Raw genomic sequence first — 19,876 nt, 5'->3', positions numbered from 1 at the left:
TTGTACAAATTCTTATCCATAAAATATTCTAATATTAATATTAACAGTTAGTTGTTCTTATAATTAATTATTTATATTACAGAATAATTGCTGAGGTAGTGGCACAGGGATCCCATATTACTGAAGTATTGTTCAGGATAACGTAGGCAAAAATACAGATGAAAATATAAAGATTGGTAGCAATAAGAGTTAAAAGACAGAGATTAATTTTTCGTGGATACCACATTAATCAATGTAATTTATTTTTGCAGTTGCAACCTTGTCGATCAACTGGTGCCATTTGGACGTCGAGTTCAGGGACATCTTGACCATGTAGTCATTTACTCATATTTGTAATATTTGGATATTTGGATAGTGTAATTAATACATTACAACAGCTGTTGAAAAAAATACTAACGATGGTAATTCTTCATATATTTTGGGCGCATCGGTACTGAAGTCTTCGTCCTCGTCTCCAGTTGGATCAACTGGCTCACGTAAGAAATTAACAAAAAATGTTTCTTCTTGCGGGAAGTCATTCACGTATTCTGGCAGTTCTTGTGCAGCTGTTTTCCAGAAATTTTCCACAAACCAATTTTTATCATCAAATGTAGTAAATCTTGAAGCAAAAATACATTTAATTATACTCACATAGTTAAAGCACGTGTACAGTGTAAGCAAATAAGAATCTGTCTATCTAGATATTTTCTGCTTACTTAGTACCTAAAGTATTTGAAGAACTTCAACGTTTTGCATTGGTAACTTCTTCTTTTATTAGCTTTGAATTGCGCTTCTCTCAATCAAACGTTATAATTTGGCGAGTTTAGATTTTAGGCTACACTACTACTACCTTTGTAAAATTTTAAATAAATGCAATTGAAAAAAAAATATATGCAAACAAGCAGACGGATCGCCTGCGTTAAGCAATCAACGCCGCCCATGAACATCCGAACCACCAAAGAAGTTACAGTGATGCCTTCTGGGTTAGGAATTTGAGGATACGGGATTTGTGGATTGGAGACGCAAAATAATTCGTATTTTCTCACCTGTCTGATATCACTCTTAAGCATTCGTGAAACCAAAGCTTGAGACACGTATTAACAGATTGGAGTTCTTCTCTCTTTATATAAAGTATTCCTTCCCAAATACGAGATAGATCTCTCAGGTTAAACACATAGTGGAACTTCGCTGGAGTTGGCAGCATTTTGATCTAAATTATTTTTGTTAGTATCAATTAGGAACCTATAGGTATCCCATAGAACCTATAGGATATCTTAGGTAAGTATAGGCAAATATTTTTCCTACCAAATAACACTTTTATGTCAACTAAAATGTCACTCACTTTGGTTTGCTGCCATATGATACGCGTCACTGGAACTAGTTTAGGCATAAACTCTATAATCTTCTTGTCATATCGAGATTTACAAAAGTGTCCATTACTAATGGTTTCTGCAATTTCACAGTCATATATTTAATATATCTCTTACATAAAATAAACTATTTCCTCAAATAAATAAATAACCATATACCAAATATTCTGTCCATTGAAGTAATACTTGGTAAAGTACAGTTGAATATATTGAACTGTCTCTTCAAACGAGGAGGGATGTCATTACGACCGCCACCTGTGATAGTAAATTGAAACGTATATATCGTTATATTAATTCGCAAGGCAAAATCATTGGGCCACTTGTCACAAATATTCCGTGAACGGAGGAGTATGAAATTTGACACAATATTTTTCAATAATGGTATTTTTTTAATAGGCTAGAAAATTTTACCTGGATGTATACTAGCACCAAACATTTGAATATCAGCTATAGTAATAAAGTCTCCGGGTTTGTCTAGTGAGTAAAAGCCTCCGCATTCCATCATTTGTCGAACTATTTCATTCGTTACCTACGAGCGTAAAACATAATATTAATATTACAACTTAAAATATTTTTTTGTTTCATGAAACATGTGCAAATATATTTATAGTCAATAGGTATGTCATATATACAGCGTTTTGACATTTTGTACGTTGAATTTTATAAGCATCACGACAAAAGAATTGCGTTCTAAATGGTAAATTCGTATGCGTACCTGATCACCCCACTCATTGACCACGGGCATATTTATATCGTCGACAAACACCGTCATAGCTCGGCCACCCGGGGGCCCGTATGTCATACCCACTCTCTTCTCCACATACGATTCAATTATTCTCTGTAAGTATATATGTATAACCATTTTTTTAAGAAGACGGAGAGTATAATAGGGAAAAAATAAATGAAGCCGTCATAACAGCTGGGATAGTATGAGTGTTGCTGTGGGGGCGAGCTGCGGATGTAGAATCAATTTTATTTTGCAAAAGCGAGCTATTCGAGCAATATATAACGTCGCGAATCTTTGACAGATCTATTTAAAACTATAAATATTCTTACAGTGCCTTCTCAATTCATTTACGAAAATATTATGTACGTGAGAAAAAATCAACTATTGTTTGAAAAAAGAAGCGACAGACACAATTTTAATACGAGAGGTAAATAAAAAATAAGTTAGCTATACCGCAATTCCGATTGTCCAAAGTGCAGAAATCCTTCATGGGATTTTGTGTTAAATGTTACAATAAACTACCAAGTACCATACTGAATCTGAACGAGAAAAAATTTAAATCTTGTATAAAGCGTGAACTGTGTAAACAGGCATATTATAAACTGTCAGATTATATTGAAGATAAAAATGCGTGGCAGCATGTTGGTCCGGCTCCACTGGGCACTCGCTCACACTAGACAATGCTCTAATACGATCACACGTTAACTTAAAGTATTAATTTATTCCAATGTAGTCTAGGGATCCTGTGGCATCAAGCAGTAATTTTTTTGATTTGAAAAATTAAATAAAGATTATTTTTTATTTGTATAGAAGCATTATTTCAAAATTGTAAGTGTACATGTGTGGGCACTATGTTTGAAACAACCCGCTATTTTATTTTATTTTCTTTACAAATTGGTTTTATTGTCCCATAGTTTTGACGTCGTATTGTCGTTACATTGTTCCTACATATATACAATAGGTAATTGATCAAATAATGTATCAGAGATATTGTAAAAAACATTTTTTTTCGCACAAAAGAGTAACGATGGAGTTTCTTGTTTTTAAATTGTAGCTATAACATTTATAGCTAAGTTAATTTAAAAATAAGACTAGTAAAAAAATGGACAACGCAACAAGAGCATTATTTTATAATTCATATGCGGTTTTGACCATACGAATCAGGCACAGGTGAATCAGGATTTTGCTTACAATCATGCATATCGTATATACAGACTTTATTCTTATCATTTTTCTACACGAATTTATAACCAAAAAGCTTCACACGAAACATAGATTGAAGTTTTAAAACGGCATTGTAATCGGATGCCTAGCTTCACTGACAGACAGACTGACGGACAATTCAATTTGACGTTTCAAAAGTGCCTTATTTAGGATTAATTGAAAGAAATGCTTTGACTTTGATTTTGAGTTATTACAATGAATATGGTACGATATAGTGAACAAACATTGTGCACATCACATGTGTCGAACAATCTACTCCAATCTATAAAATTGTATTATAAATTAATAATGAATAATGCCAGCGTCAGTGATTGGAGCAGCTGCTTTGAGCTTTTACTGTCAGTAAGTATCTACTAATAGATTTTAATTCTTAATACTCACTTGGAACATATTAGGAGTGGTAGCAGACGAAAAGTTAACTACTTTAAATAATTTCACTTCGTTGTCGTATTGCCTCATGTAACTTTTTAACATAACAGTTTTAGCAGTTCCTTGTTCGCCAATCAAGAGTACTGCTTTATTCTGGGAGGCGATAATATCAATCAAAAACGTAATGCATACATTGTCGATATTCGGTACCAAGATCGAAGCGTATTCTGGTATATGGTCAGACGGGTAGATATAATCCTCCACACTCTCAGACCTGGCATAACACAAATATATTTGAATATGAATGTACGTGCACCATTATTAAAAGTTTACATGTGTACTGAGTACGATATCTTCACTAACCAATGCTCCCAAACTCCAGTGTGAGTGACATTGTACTCGAAGGGCATCACCCATTCCTTTGATTTGGCTCCTGGCCAATCCATTTTCACTGGTAGTTTAGTCATATACTCTGCCATGCGTGTGCGCATATCTAACTCCAGCACTGCTCCTAAAGACCACATCATCGCAAAGATGAACAGTCGCTCAAGATGACGGTCTGTGTGGACCTCTGAAAAAAATTACAACATTTAATTTAGCTCGAATAAACATTTTACGAATACGAATACATAACCGGAAGAATAAGGTACCGATAATTTATCTAAATTAGATATTCATAATAAAAGAACCGTGGTCGAGGTGCGGTTCGAAACCTGGCAAGTATCATTATGCCCGGTTCCTATAATTGAGAAACGATCCGTTTTAGTTACGGATAGTAGTTTTATATACGAGGCGTAAGCTTAAACCGTTCCTATAAAAAACGTCTCGTCGCGCACCTTACTGACGGCTTGCAACTAACGGATGGGAGGGCACCGGTAAGCGCATAGTATAGAGATGACAGTTTATGGCGTTCCTATAAATATTTTAAACATCCGTAGATTTTCAAGATGACTATTCGTAATGTCACTTGGTTACCTGCCGATGTCGGTCGGTTAGAGTAGAATTTAGAAAGAAACTTCACCGTTTTCCTTGTAAAATTTAAAATGTCCAGTTCAGAGAGTGATAGAGAAGCGTTTGATATTCTATCACACATCAATGAGAGTGATTCAGAAGAAGATAACAGGCGTAGCAGAACATATAAAGAAAGAGTAAATTATTTAGCGTTGCTGGATTCATACGAATTTCAAGTGAGATTTCGACTCGACAAAGCGTCTACTGAAGAGTTACTTCTTGAAATTCATCCGCATATAATAGAAACAGGATCAAGGTAAGTATCTTGGAGGCATTTGAAAGTATTGTATACTTATTCTAAAAATTTAAACATAACCTAAATAAATTGATATTATTTCAGGAATCATGGGATTTCTCCACTACATCAGCTATTGCTGACCTTAAGATTTTATGCTTTAGGAACGATGTTGTTGTCAGTGGCAGATTTTGTGGGTGTGTCAAAAACGTCGGCATGTCGTATTGTGCGTGATATTAGTTTTGCTATTGCTAAACTTTATAGCAAATATATTTTCATGCACACTGACACAGAACATGAGTTCTATAATATAGCTGGGTTCCCACGTGTTCTTGGTGCAATTGATGGTACACACATCCGAATACGATCACCATGTAAGTCTCCATGAAATTAAATAAGTTAGTTAGGTAGGTACATAAAAACAGTTTCACTCGTTTTTAAATACTACTTTTTTCAACACAGGTTCTCAGGTTGGTGAAGAATTTAGAAACCGAAAAGGTTACTTTTCTCTTAATGTGCAAGCAGTATGTAATGCCAATCTGCTTTTCATGAATGTGGTGGCTCATTGGCCTGGCTCTGCTTATGATGCCACTATATTTAACGCTTCCGAACTGCGTGGTAAGAACATATACCTATCTGTAAGTATTTACTTGTTCCCATAATTTAAACAGAAATAAAGCATCCTTTTTTTCAGCACAATGTGAAAGTGGATTATTTGGCAACAGATGGCTGCTGGGAGATAGTGCATATCCTCTGAAGCCTTACCTTTTACCACCACTACTAAACCCGCAAACACAAGGCCAAATATTGTACAATGAAGCGCATATCCGAACAAGAAATTGCATTGAAAGGTAGGTTGACAATTTCATACATACATTATAATGTTGTTACTTTATTTGTACTATTCTACCATAACTCACACCTGTAATATCAGAAGGGTTAGGCAGAACCGCACCTAATAACCCACATTTCACCAGTTATCTTTAAGTTCCATGTAATAGAGGGCAGGTCTATTGCCAACAACAGAGGACATTCAGATTCCGTGCAACTACTGAGAAATTTTCGACAAACCGAAAGATTTTTAAGAAATTCCAGATGAAAAAACCCAATAACCCAACATAGGTGATAGGTATATATATATAGATATCACTATTTATAATTTAATTAAACTGTAGCAAGAAAATTAATTATCTACTAATTATTTGGTTTTAGATGTTTCGGGGTATGGAAGCGACGGTTTCCTGTTGTGGGTTTGACTTTGCGCCTGAGTCTCTTACGAGCTCACTCAGTAATCATAGCTACAGCAGTGCTGCATAACATTTGTTGCTCAAAGAGTTTAGCAGATGTACCTCCGGAGATAGAACTTCCAAATGCAGAGGCTGTGCCTGTTGCCAGTAATGCTGATGAGATGAATAATTATATGGAAAGAGACTTATTGATTGCAGAATATTTCAATAAGTGAGTATTACATAAAAAAAATATATATTCACTACTTCAAAATTTCTTTATTTTTTTCAGTTTACACTAATGAAGATTTAACAATGAACTTCTAAGTATTAGTTCTCTGATAAATGTAATGAAAAGGCTGGTTATTTCTTCGGTCAGAAGATAAGTATTGCCATTCAACGTGGCAATGCGGCCAGTCTTCTGGGAACGTTCCCCAGTGACAGCGTAGCGGACGAGTACTTCGACGCAACGTCACGCCTTTTATCCCCGAAGGGGTATACAGAGGTGCTCATTGCGACACATAATGCCGCTATACACCCACTTTTCACCATTTGTGTTATAAGTCCCATGTAATAGGGGATGAGTCTATTGCCACATACTGGACACAATTCCAGACTCCGTGAAAACCGAAACACCCCAGTAATACTTTGCCCGACCCGGGAATCGAACCCGAGACCCCTTGTTCGGCTGTCGCACTTGCGACGACTCGACCAACGAGGCAGTCAGTTTTAGTTTTAAATTAGTTTTTATTTTATATTTTAAGTTGTATATATAAAACAAATGTATTTTATTTGAAATAAAAAAAAATGAAAAGTAATAAAATTAACAAATTTGTAAATTATGTTTTATTTTACATTATTACATTCCACCCGATGAAATCTTAGAGAAAGTGACAAGTGTTTTGCGATCCACATGTAGTGGGTTTGATGTTCCATTTGGTGGTAATGGAGTAGGTGCTACAGAAAATTTCATCTTTGAATTGGACAATGCTGATGATTGGATGCAAGTTCCTAAACAACTTGACACAAATGATGTATTAATCAACATCCAGGATGAATCACTTTTGCCTACATGTACAAAAAAGAGGAAAACAGACTTTAGTTCTCAAGCTGGGACTTCAGAAGGCAACACAGGCGAATCAGGTGCTAAATATATATATGGAAGAAAACTAAATATTATTATTACAATTATTTTCCTTATTGGCTAACACCAATTTCAATATTTTAATCTCTATATCTATTTTTTCTGCCTTTTTATCATAGTATCTTGAAATTGCCAAATTACATTGGAGCCGTCCATCATCCTGGTTCGTTTTAAACTTTTTGACTGTAATAAAAAAAGCTCAGATTAGGTTTCACTAATAAAAATATTTCACAATCACACAACGTCATGCCTTTTATCCCTGAAGGAGTAGGCAGAGGTGCACATTATGGCACACAATGCCACTGTGTATACCCACATTTCACAATTTATTTAAATAAAAAAAAAAACAAACACTGTTAATTTAAACTGACCGACCTGACGTGGTATTTGACCACTTTTCGAATTAAATTTGTTGATTAAAGAAATCCACGATTCCTCCTTCAGTTTGTTGGTGGCAGCATTGGTCTCTTTAGTAATTATTACTGGGTGGCTTTGTATTAAATCCACGAGTAGGGAAACCTCATCCTTGCTCATAACCTTCTTTATTTTCTGTAATATAAATAAGTATTCTTGAATGAGGGTTTACCGAAGGAAAATGTACAACTTTGTAGAAATAGCTCATACAAGATGTTATCTTTAGGTACTCACCGGCACCCGTGCGTGCGGCGCGTCGCGTTCCGCGCGCGCCTCAAAGAGCCCGACCACCACAGATGGGGCCCAGCAGGGCTGATGCCCGATCCGGAGCTGCGGACAACGTAAAAGGTTACCGGGGCTCCGGCTCAAAGCAGGAGAAGGAACGGGGTGGTTTTTAGTCAGTAAGAGTCTGACACTCCCTCTCGCCTCACCTAAGGCGGGAGAAGCCATTGGATGATATTCACCCCTCAAAAAAAAAAAAAAGGTACTCACCGGCGTAATATCCATTTCAGAAAATAACTTCTTTTCAAATGAAGTCGTAAACAATAACACCTCAATTCTTATTTTACACGGTCCTTGTGAAAAGGAAAAGAATTTGAATGCTCGCGCTTACAAAGTTTGACGGATGTCAAGCGTCAGTGCAAAGAGTATTATAATAAGTATGTATAGGGAAACCAACGTTCCGTTCCTAGTGTAAGATGCATTCAATTGTGTTGGTAAAGAAAAAAACATATCAAGCCGATGCCTGCAATGGTATAGTTAGTTACATATCCTAAAAAAACTAAATGATTCATTTGTATGTAAATCTAACTTAATTTATTTTGAATTTTGTGTTATTTTAAATTTCAATTTTGCTTATAACGAAACGCACGCCTGGAAGTGAAGAGGGCTCTGTATTTCAATAACCAACGGATGTTCGTTGACAGCAGGTAAAGAAAGTTAATTGTGGAACGGTAATAACGAGACGTAGCCGGTACTCAAAAAACGGATAGTAGTTCTTATACCACGACGATTCGTTAAATATAGGAACCGGGCATTAGTCTCTTTCTAAGATAATTCAGGCATGGCATGGCAGTGATCACAGGAAATATCGAGAGAAAACCTGAACTTATAATTTCTAGTTATAATTTTGAAATCAGCATTCCACCTTGAGCAATACCGTTCTCAGTGTGAGGCCTTTGCTCAGCAATGGGGACTTATGGCCTGTTGAAAGAACAAAGCTACTTACTGCCAGGGGGGAGTTCAATACGGAGTAAACCTGTCAGCACGTCTATACATTGTCTGAAAATCAAATTAGCACATATTAGGTATATCTAAACTATTTCTGTATCCGAGCGTAAATTCGCCACTACAACAAACTCCATACCGCCAATAGAACCGGTAATGACCGGTAAAAGAGTAACAAGACTAGTAAGTAATGAATATGTTACGGTAAGAGTGAATAATTGAAAATTAATAATAATTATCTACTATTATTTATAATTACCGAAACTCGAGGTAAAAGTGATAAATTAATCACATTTGTCCGTTATTATTAATAATTTTGCCCTAGTAGTGGTAAATGTAATAAGTGGCCAAGATGTTATTTTTATTTAAATTTAAACGGCAATATATTGTACTTGCACAACAAATATTTGTTGAATTCTATGATAATACTTTTCAAACTTTAATTTCTACAGAAGATTTACAGGCAGACCAAATATAGGATTCGTGTGTATTTTGTTAATGAAACAATAATTGTTTAATTTTATTTTTGTTACAATTTTATGTACCACGAAAGATTTTCAGACTTTTACTGACTAAAAACCACCCCTTTAACCCCGGTAACCTTTTACGTTGTCCGCAGCTCCGGATCGGGCATCAGCCCTGCTGGGCCCCATCTGTGGTGGTCGGGCTCTTTGAGGCGCGCGCGGAACGCGACGCGCCGCACGCACGGGTCTGGTTCTGGTCGAGCGGCGAGCTACCCTTGCTCGCCGTCCGCAGATCCGCACTTAAGATGGCCGGAGATGGTCCCGCGATCCCCGACGTCCGGAATATCTGTCGCGACGGCTGGGGCCTGAGGGGGTTCGTTCTGTCCCCCATTCCTTAGCTAGCATGACTGCTTCGCAAAAGGAGGAGACGGCATCCCAGTCTCCCTCGCTTCATACCATGGCCTGAACCAATGGCGCGAGACGTCGCCGTCATCGACCGCATCCCTGAGGACACGGTGATTTTCAGCCCATGCAGGGCACACCACTACCGTATGCTTCACCATGTCCTCCAGGCGTTTCCTCCCGCCCAATCAGAAACAGGAACCTACCGAAACTCCCATGACCGGTAAGCACCTGCGTCAGACGGTAGGTGAGGACGTCGTGGTGCCTCTCTAGCCACTCCTCAAACAGGGGACTTACCCCTGCAATGAAGGCGAGTCCATATAAATGTGCACTAGAAGGGCACTATTTAATATTCTAGCTCAGAATGTGCGAATTTGTTGTCCTTTCGTTTTAAAGCAAGTAAAAGTAACATTGTTTGTGTGATTTCTAATTAATATAATCGTAAGACTGTGTTTAATATTATAAATAAATACATGCTGGTCAAAAAACATCGGGTTTGTATTTATTTTATTACTTTCACCAATATGTGTCGTGAATTATTAATAATCACCACTAAAAGTAATAAATTTCGATCGATTATTCACATTTACCAAAATGTGTAGTTATTATTAATAAAATTTTGTAAAATTATTAATAATTTTTAATTTATCAGATTTACCGTAACAAATATACCGACAATTAACTTTACAAACGTTATACAACTAAAATAAAATATCATGCGGTTACGCACACGCACCTGATATAGATGGCTTCCAGAAGTTTCATTTTAGCAACTAATTTCTGCTGTACATATGAATGCACATCATCATACACTTTACCGAACACGTTGCGGAAGCAATCAGCCTCTTTTTGAGTTCGTTTTCTTAACCAGCCCTTCAAATATAAGACACCACAAGGTTTAGATTTCGGGTTACGTTAATTACAGTAACATAATAAAACTATTATAAAATATTACCTCTAAAATAGGTTGCCATTTAAGCACCGAAGAGGACAAGAACACCATGCCCATCCGACTGACGGTAGCAGGCGATGCGTTGTCCACGTTGTCTGGTTCAAACACCAGCTTGCTGTTCTGGGCCATAGTAATGCGGTCCCCGTTGGCTAAAGTCAGAGTCTTGTTGTCATCAAGCACGGAATTCAAATTCTCAATCCATACGGCGTCCACCGGACCATCTGATAAGTAAAACATTTAAATCAAACTCCTGTTGTAATTTGCTTTTCTTTAGCATTATTCATAAGCATGTACCTAATACAATCCACGTTGTATCGCTTTTCTTCACCTTCAGAGCTCTTCGCCACAAAGTGGAGAAGATACCATCAGTCCAATCATTTGTAGATACGTCTAGACGTCCAAACATTTGCGGAGCTGTTATTGCCTGGAAATATTCATACGATAATGTTTTTTGAAGCAGTCGGGACCCATTCTAAATATGAAGACTTAGTGAGGGCGCATACGGCTTGCTTTCTAGAATGAGTCCCGACTGCTTCAATTTTACGATGACTTTCTTGTTTTAGGGTTTTTTCATTCACTTTCATGTTATAAAGAAACGCAGTCGGGTTTTTTCAAGAAAATTTAAAACATCAATATAACATTAAAAATAAATATATTTTTGTGTGATAAGTAATTTGTCTCGTAGTAATCGATTTTAAGAAAATCGATTAAACAACACCCTCACGCACGCCACTTGGACATCCCTATTTCATTACTTCGTGAATCTTCGTGCTTATTCGGCAATACTCGGAACCCGGTAATATGTTTCTGTCACACTTTAGGATCGGCGTTGTGTTAGTGTCACTATCTCTGTCTTGAATCTCTGTCAGTGCAGTCGGTGACAAAACTTTTCGTATATTTCGTTATTACTGTTGTTAATTTTTATTGTTAAGTTTTTAAGTATTTTGTTAGTTTTTGTTTAGTGTTTAAGTTTGCAATTAATTTGTGCAAAATTTGTGCAAATGTCAGTTGGCACTTATATTATTAAATATGCCACCAAAATACAATAGAGTTTTAAATCGCCAAGCGAGAAAACTCATGTATGATTTAACGCAGTTTATGAAAAAAATATATATTTGGTTTATTTGTACTTCGTCACTGATTAGGGAATTTTATTAGTACATTAGGTTTATAAAAAATAATATTGCAGTAATAGTTTTGTACACGAATGTACCAGCGCGAAAGTTCGCAAAGCCTAACTTCAGACCTGTCAGGTCTCGTTGAAAGCACTGTACATACATACATACATACATACATACATACATACATACATACATACATACATACATACATACATACATACATACATACATACATACATACATACATACATACATACATACATACATACATACATACATACATACATACATACATACATACATACATACATACATACATACATACATACATACATACATACATACATACATACATACATACATACATACATACATACATACATACATACATACATACATACATACATACATACATACATACATACATACATACATACATACATACATACATACATACATACATACATACATACATACATACATACATACATACATACATACATACATACATACCCTCGAAAAACATAACCCTCATTCTGGCGCAGTCGGGTAATAATATAATAAAGAGCTACTCTTTAAGTTACAATTAATGAATTACCTTGGGATTCATTCTCATTTCCCTGTGCGGTTTGCCAACTTCAGTAAGAGCCGCCATAAGTGTGTGTATGCAAGTAGTCTTGCCCGAGCCGGTCGGGCCCATCGTCATCAGGCCGTGTCGCACTAGCGACGTTTCGAACAGCTGAATGATTTTTAAATTCCAATCTGGATGATTGACGAGACCTGTGCGTTCTGTCACTATGAGGATAGCTCGTTGCATTTCCCTAAATGAAATGAAATTAATTAAATTCACATATTATGGATAAACTGGGAATTTGTCGTTTAATAAGGGATATAAAAAGTTATTAAAAATGTATCATACCTTTGAACAGTTTGTGTGAGTTTCATACCAGGGAACAAATCTTCGATCAATGAGATAAATAGAGGTTCATCTTCGTCGACCAATTTGGATACATTCATTTCCCTGAAAAATGTTTATTGTGTTGAATATCGTTAAAATATATATATGAGCATAGACTAAATAGAAAACAATAATCACTTACTTCAACACTCTCATCATGATGTTCTCCTCTGTGCTATCTGGATTCGCTCGTTTCTGCGCGCCCATAGTTCGCAACACGGACAGAATGTTCCGCAACCCGAAGTCGTAGTGCACCTGCTTCGACAACTGCTCCTCGCACAATTTGTACAATGTAAAGAACTTACGAGCTGCAATGTTATTGATAAAGTTAACGCCAATTACTTACGAGTCATTATTGTGGAAAACTATTTCAAGTAAGAGCATACCTAAGACAATGTTATCCTTAAAACCGCAGCTGGCTAACTTGACTCTGATAATAATTTGTCTATCTGGAACCATCATTGCAACCCAACGAAACTGGATCTTCAAGTTTTCTGGCAGCTCTTGACGTCCAGCGTAACCCGGGTTCATGGTAATGATGAAAGCGAACTCGGGGTTTAGGCTAACTGTGTCACCATCACTATATACATAGGTGCATAAATATTTCGGTTAAAATTGCACTCACAGAAGTACCATATTAATTCTATGAAATTAATGTCATTCTTTTACCTGAAAATGAAGAATTCCTTTTTCTCTTTCCTGGCCGTAAGACAAATGTATATCTGCTGCGCAGCCACGGACAACACAGGCAATTCGATTCGATTGAACTCGTCGAAGCAGCCCCATGTGCCTGATTGAGCCAGGCCTTTGTAAATACGGCCCAAACCTAAACACCAACATCGATCGAAATAATTATTACATTATATATGCCTATCAAATATATTTTAGAATGTAATATTTTTATTAGGTCACCTCGGAAGTCCATCTGGTCGGAGCAGTTAAAGACGATGACAAGCTTGCCCAGGGTGCGGCCCATGTCTTTGGTGGTCTCGGTTTTGCCAGTGCCAGCTGGCCCGGCGGGCGCTCCTCCCTGGTTCATGCCGATAGCTTGTGATAGCGTAATATAGCACTGATCAGTCAGTGGCGTGATTACAAGTCGCTCCGTTATGCCCAGGTATTCATTCTGCGTACAGTTTCGAATGTTTCGTTAACAACTTATAGATACCGGGAGGATAATTGTATGTCTATTAAATGCGTAATTTTGAATACCTGATATATAAAATCGACATCTGTAATGGAAATCAAACAGTCGTCGCTATCCTCGAAGTAATAGAAGCGGGCTTGCTTCTGCCATTCGAAGTCTCCGGGTGATTTAATTCTCATTCGGACTAAATCATCAAATATGTCCCTGTAAGACAATATTTTTTATTGAATAAAATTGTAATGTTTGTAATCTATACTATATTATATTATATATCTAAACTAATCTATACTTAATATTATTATTTTATTTTTTTTTATTTTTTATATTGAATGGGCCGACGTTTGGCCGCTATCTCGCCTGATGGTAAGTGATGATGCGGCCTACGGTGGAGCACGTCTGCCCATAAGCAACCTATTCACTCGGGCTTTGAAGACACCCAGGTTGTACCCATCAGGAAACACAGACTCCGGCAAGGAGTTCCACTCCCTAGCAGTTCGCACAAAGAAGCTTGAAGCCAAGCGTTTCGTGCGAGTGGGTGGGATATCCACCATGAAACGGTGACGCCTCGCCGATTGTCTTGTGGTTCGTTGATGGAAAGGACTAGGGGGAATCAAGTTGTGCAGTTCCCCTGCACACTCTCCGAAATGTATCCGGTAAAAAACGGAAAGGCTTGCGACCTTGCGCCTGTGTTCAAGGCTTTGAAGCCGGGCCTCCACAAGCGCATCATCATTGATGAGCTTCTTGGCACGCCTTTCAATAATTATAAAGCTGAAGAGTTTGTTTGTTTGTTTGTTTGAACGCGCTAATCTTTGAAACTACTTGTCCGAATTGAATAATTCTTTTTGTGTTGGATAGAGCATTTATCGAGGAAGGTTATAGGCTATAAAACATCACGCTATGACCAATAGGAGCCGAGCAGAGCGGGTGAAACCGCGCGGAAGTAGCTAGTTATATATATAAATCTATATCTATACATATAATAAAATCGTAGAAAAGTGCTGTCTGTACATTGAAAATAAAAATAAAAAAAATAGCAGGGGTTATTGTAATGTCGATGTCGAACCCAAAAATGTAATTAACTTTTTTTTTGTCTGTTTGTCTGTTTGTCTGTTTGTCTGTTTGTCTGTTCGTCTGTGCGCGCTAATCTCAGAAACGGCTGATCCGAGTTGGATGCCGTTTTCACGAATATATTGTGGGATGCTTAAATTTACATTTAGTGTTTGTTTCATGTCAATCGGTTCATAAATAAAAAAGTTATGTCAAATTAAAGAATCACGTCGAACATTCTATGCTTATACCATTAATCTCCGCAACTATTTGACGGATTTGGTTGAAATTTGGTACAGATATAGTTTAGAACCTTAGAAAGGACATAGGATAGATTACATTCATTTGGTTGGGTATCGGCCGAGCGCTTCGGTACTATCGTAAAAGATGTGTATTATCAGTCGTATGATTATTTGTCTGTAGTGGTCCTGCTGTTTCGTATATTCTAAATTGGTTTCGTTGTATTTGTCAATTAATAAGTTTATTTGTTGGGTTTTCCTGGTTTTTTGGTTAAACTATTTAACGTAGGTTTAGTTTGATATCGATTATTAGTAGTTACTGTAGTTAGTTTTTTTAATAAAATTGTAAGTCTATTTTTTTTTTAATTAGATTAGATTTAAGTCGTTTCTTTTAAATTATTTAGTTTAAGCTTGGTTATTATAGCATAGAGGATAGGTTGTAATAATGTTTCTTTTTTAATTGTTATAAATTCGTAATTCGTAGCTTTCTTTAGTTTTAAGTTAGTTTAAGTCCGTTTTTAAACTATTTTTTCAATGCCCTAAGTGAGTATACATCTATTAAATTCAAACGCAGAGCTCTTTATGTTGATTTTTGAAGAGTTCCCTGGAATATCTTCCACATCTCATTTTTGAAGAGATCCCGCGAGATCGGGAACTATGTGGTTAAAACCAAAAATTTGCCGGAAGTCACTATTCCACGCGAACGAAGTCGCGGGCAAAAGCTAGTAATATAATAATAATAATATAGTCCGCAAGGCAGCTTGTGGCGAGCTGTTGGGCAGTGGCGACCCCACGGACCTGACTCCCGGGAGAGGCCCTACTTTTTAACTCCGGTTGGTACTCGTGACTATCCGGAGTGGCCTCTCCTACCTCACTCTTGCCTTAATCGGCTGGTTTGAGTGGAGATTCGCAAGAGTGGAGTTGCCTTCAGCTCCACTTGGGGGAAGGACGTATCCCAGTAAGATGCTGGTAGGGGTCTTGACCGTACTTCCGGGATTGCTCTGATAGCCGTGGGATGCCTCCCCTTCCTCAAGCAGCTCAACGGATGTTGCTTCCCTTGTCGCTACATGCTAGCGGCCGTTTTCGGGGGCCCACTATTGAGTTTGCGAGTCACCCCCTGCCTGTTTATCCGTATTTTTCAATATTGGTCAGGGGCAGGGGCCATAGTCCCCATAGTTAACCGGTTAACTATTCCACAGCCACCCACACCCATATCCCTATCATTTCCTTTTACCATATCTCACAATAGTCCTGCATCAACCGGGGATTGTCCTTTGGTGTACTTCCATAGTGCATACAGGGATAATCGCCGGCTGATGTCCCCTTACATTTAGATTAAAATTGTTCAACGGGCCTCTGCGAGTTGGCTTCGGCCCCTCGTACGCCTTCCAAAGGTCCGGGACCCTGTGGTCCCGTGATTATGTAAAGAACATATATAATATATAATATATAATAATATTATAAAGCTGATGAGTTTGTTTGTTTGTTTGAACGCGGTAATCTCCGGAACTACTGGTCCGAATTGAATAATTCTTTTTGTGTTGGATAGTGCATTTATCGAGGAAGGCTATAGGCTATAAAACATCACGCTATGACTAATAGGAGCTAAGCAGAGCGGGTGAAACCGCGCGGAAGTAGCTAGTATTGAAATAACCGGTTTTTACATGCTATGAATATGCGATACCATACTCGAAATTCTACATGCATATGAACAAGCGATACCATACTCGAAAAAAAAAATTAAAATTTTTGTCTGTTTGCTTGTCTGTCTGTTTGTTCCGGCTAATCTTTGAAATAGCTGGATCCATTTTGACGGGACTTTATCGGCAGGTAGCTTATGTACTAAGGAGTAACTTAGGCTACTTATATTTCAGAAAAAAATATTTTAGTTGAGAAAAAGAAACCATATTCTTTTAGAAGTCATTATTCCACGCGAACGAAGTCGCAAAAGCTAGCGGGGATATAAAGATCACACAGCAAATAATATATCTCGAGAATTTCAATAAGAGTATTGTCACTTATAATATAGTGTACAAAGACTTCTACATACATACATAACTTCATGCCTGTCTCCCATGGGGGTAGGCAGAGACCGCCAATTGCTAGAACTCTTACATACCTCTTTCGTTTCATCAACTTTTACATATTTCTATGAAACTTGGTACCATACCTTTGATGTACGTGGATAGTGATCATAGTTTCTATTTGCGTTCTGTCAAGTGGAATCAAATCTTTAACAGTTTGATCAATAAGACCATTCAATAAATCGAGATTCTTTTGATTGGTGATCCTCATGATGTAACGATCCGCTTTGGCTTTCTTTAGAGCGTACTCCGCATCACTTGTCCATAATATTTGCATTCCCAATAAACCTGCCTGAGAGGGAACATTTGAATTTACTTATAGTTTCTAAGGTGTCTTTTGTCTTGTGTGTACTGTGTAAGTAAACCAGTTCGTTTAGCAGATAATGGATTACCTGGCCAGGAAAATTCCAAAAACCGGACAAAAATTCAAACTCTGGATCGCCCGCCATTGTTTGTGCGATGTTGGCGATTATGTTTTTCACGGTATTTTTCATTGTATCGAGAAGGACGTTCAGCCATATCTGTAATTGTATAAAAACAGTGTATGTAAGGCAAACACCCGTATTCACAAACGATACTATGCGGTCTCTTAGTGCGCGCGAAACTAATTCATAAACAATACTTGAGTGAACGCTGGTACTATGCTTCCTTTAAAATGAACGCACAGCTAAGGTAGCCTGCTAGCTGTTTTAAGCAACGCATAGCTATTGTCAGTGACAATAGACCACATGTCACGAGGTTTATAATATATTTTTATGTTTTTATATTATGTTTTTAAATATTTTTCGGTGTTAGAGTTAACTGTTTGTGATACACGCAGCGTCCTTTTACAATGGATTAAAGTAGTGCAGAAGAATTTGATAACTATATCAATGCGACAAGAACAATAAATATTACAAGAAAAGTGATACAGGATTTCCAAAATCCTTTTGATTATTACAGTTCGGATGAATTTAGACGACGCTACAGGTTTTCAAAAGATGTGGTATTTTTTATACTCATGCCACTGATAAATGAGGATCTAGAAAAAATAACCGCTAGAGGACTTCCAGTACCAGCTATTTATCAGTTACTTGTGGCCTTAAGATGTTTGGAAAATAATGTTTCATGTATGTCTAAAAAGATGGCAGCAGAACTGACTACTACATGCCATGTTATTGTAGCTACTGCAATATTGTATAATATTTGCAGAGCTTGTGGTGTTATAGAACACAGAAAGTAAGAGAAATACACAGCACTCTGTATAGTATAGTAACAAATATTCCGGCGCCAAGAGGAGAAAACAGAGGTCTTCTTTTTAGAAGCATGTTTATATAATTTTCAATAAATAAAACATTTTACAATATTAAGAAGTTTTATTTCTAATCTGATTACTTAACAATTCAATTTCTAATTCAGCCTTTTAAAATCTTGGATGGTTTTATCGTATTCTAATAATTTACTTCCTCTTGCTATTAAAATCTTTTCTCTTTATATCCTCAAGTCATACAATGCCTGATCTTGTTGTATATTTATTGAGGTGCGTTTGATTCTTGCTTCAGATGAGAAGAAATATTCTTATCTCGTTCATTTTCAATCACCAGTGATGTTATTTTTCACAGACAGTTGTGTTTAAGGAATCTGAATCTGTTTGTTTCATCCATATTTAATAAATCCACAAATAAATAGTAAAATCAACACAAATAGTAACGAAATTGTTCTTGGTTACCGGTAACTGTTTATGTTTTGACGTTGTTGTATGACAACTGATGTGAACGTCAAGCAGCGACGTGAAATACGCCACAGACGAGAACCAATCACAGAGCTCTATTCAACGCTGCGCGTTTGCTTAGACAAGGGTCGCTTAAGTATCGTTTATGAATTAAAAGGCTTGCCAGATGTTACGCAGTGAGAAATGCCTTACTTCGCAAAGCGTTGCTACTTCACTGAGGAAAGTATCATTTGTAAATACGGGTGAAAGTCTATGTATATGTATAATAAACCAGTCAATAACTCTGCACATAGTCCGTCCGATTCCGAATTTCGAATTTCCGAGTCCGGAAGAAATAACGGATCTGAATATTTTATTTTTGTTGTAGGTACAAATATTGCACGTCAATATTGTACGCGAATGAAGTTGCAGACAGAAGCTAACATAGTATAATTATAAGCATTGATATTTTACTGTACTAGTGGTCGCCGAGTGGTCGAAATTCGACCATATACGATTTAATTTACAATACCACTTAACATACGTTCAAGGATAATTTTTATTTAACGAATTGCTATTAGTTTTGTAAAATTCAAATTAATATATTCCGGCGCATCATGAACAGGAAAACTCTATTCATATGAAACGTGAGAATATCATCGCAATGTCTGTCGATTTTGACGTTTTGGCAAATACGATCAGATACTATGCATGGAAGTATGTGTAATGTTTTATTTATTGATTTAATGTACTTTATAAGCATTATTTTTGAAAAATATTAGCGTTCTGCACTTCTCCTACACATAAACTATAAGTGTACCAAATTTTATGCTCCTAAAAAAAAATGGG

The 19,876-nt window shown here is 36.9% G+C and overlaps 1 protein-coding gene across 1 annotated transcript in view; it reads right to left on the bottom strand.

Moving 5' to 3' along the window:
- Positions 1–19,876, bottom strand: part of LOC118271598 (dynein axonemal heavy chain 8) — a 48,273-nt gene that overhangs the window by 10,750 nt on the left and 17,647 nt on the right. Inside the window, exons 38-58 of the mRNA XM_035587692.2 lie at positions 17,730–17,858; positions 17,424–17,629; positions 14,033–14,171; positions 13,736–13,946; positions 13,493–13,649; positions 13,210–13,403; positions 12,966–13,131; positions 12,785–12,886; positions 12,464–12,686; positions 11,039–11,168; positions 10,748–10,965; positions 10,529–10,665; positions 8,928–8,980; positions 4,033–4,240; positions 3,682–3,943; positions 2,065–2,187; positions 1,761–1,878; positions 1,509–1,604; positions 1,322–1,428; positions 1,026–1,189; positions 398–598 (exon numbers count right to left, since the gene is read on the bottom strand). Coding sequence (XP_035443585.1) covers positions 398–598; positions 1,026–1,189; positions 1,322–1,428; positions 1,509–1,604; positions 1,761–1,878; positions 2,065–2,187; positions 3,682–3,943; positions 4,033–4,240; positions 8,928–8,980; positions 10,529–10,665; positions 10,748–10,965; positions 11,039–11,168; positions 12,464–12,686; positions 12,785–12,886; positions 12,966–13,131; positions 13,210–13,403; positions 13,493–13,649; positions 13,736–13,946; positions 14,033–14,171; positions 17,424–17,629; positions 17,730–17,858 — 3,344 coding nt within the window. The remainder of the gene's footprint in view (positions 1–397; positions 599–1,025; positions 1,190–1,321; positions 1,429–1,508; positions 1,605–1,760; positions 1,879–2,064; positions 2,188–3,681; positions 3,944–4,032; positions 4,241–8,927; positions 8,981–10,528; positions 10,666–10,747; positions 10,966–11,038; positions 11,169–12,463; positions 12,687–12,784; positions 12,887–12,965; positions 13,132–13,209; positions 13,404–13,492; positions 13,650–13,735; positions 13,947–14,032; positions 14,172–17,423; positions 17,630–17,729; positions 17,859–19,876) is intronic.

The sequence above is a fragment of the Spodoptera frugiperda genome, chromosome 15, assembly GCF_023101765.2.
Source record: "Spodoptera frugiperda isolate SF20-4 chromosome 15, AGI-APGP_CSIRO_Sfru_2.0, whole genome shotgun sequence".
In the NCBI taxonomy this organism is placed as follows: domain Eukaryota; kingdom Metazoa; phylum Arthropoda; class Insecta; order Lepidoptera; family Noctuidae; genus Spodoptera; species Spodoptera frugiperda.
Note: the sequence above shows the minus strand (reverse complement) of the source record. Positions and strands in the feature narration are given on the sequence as shown.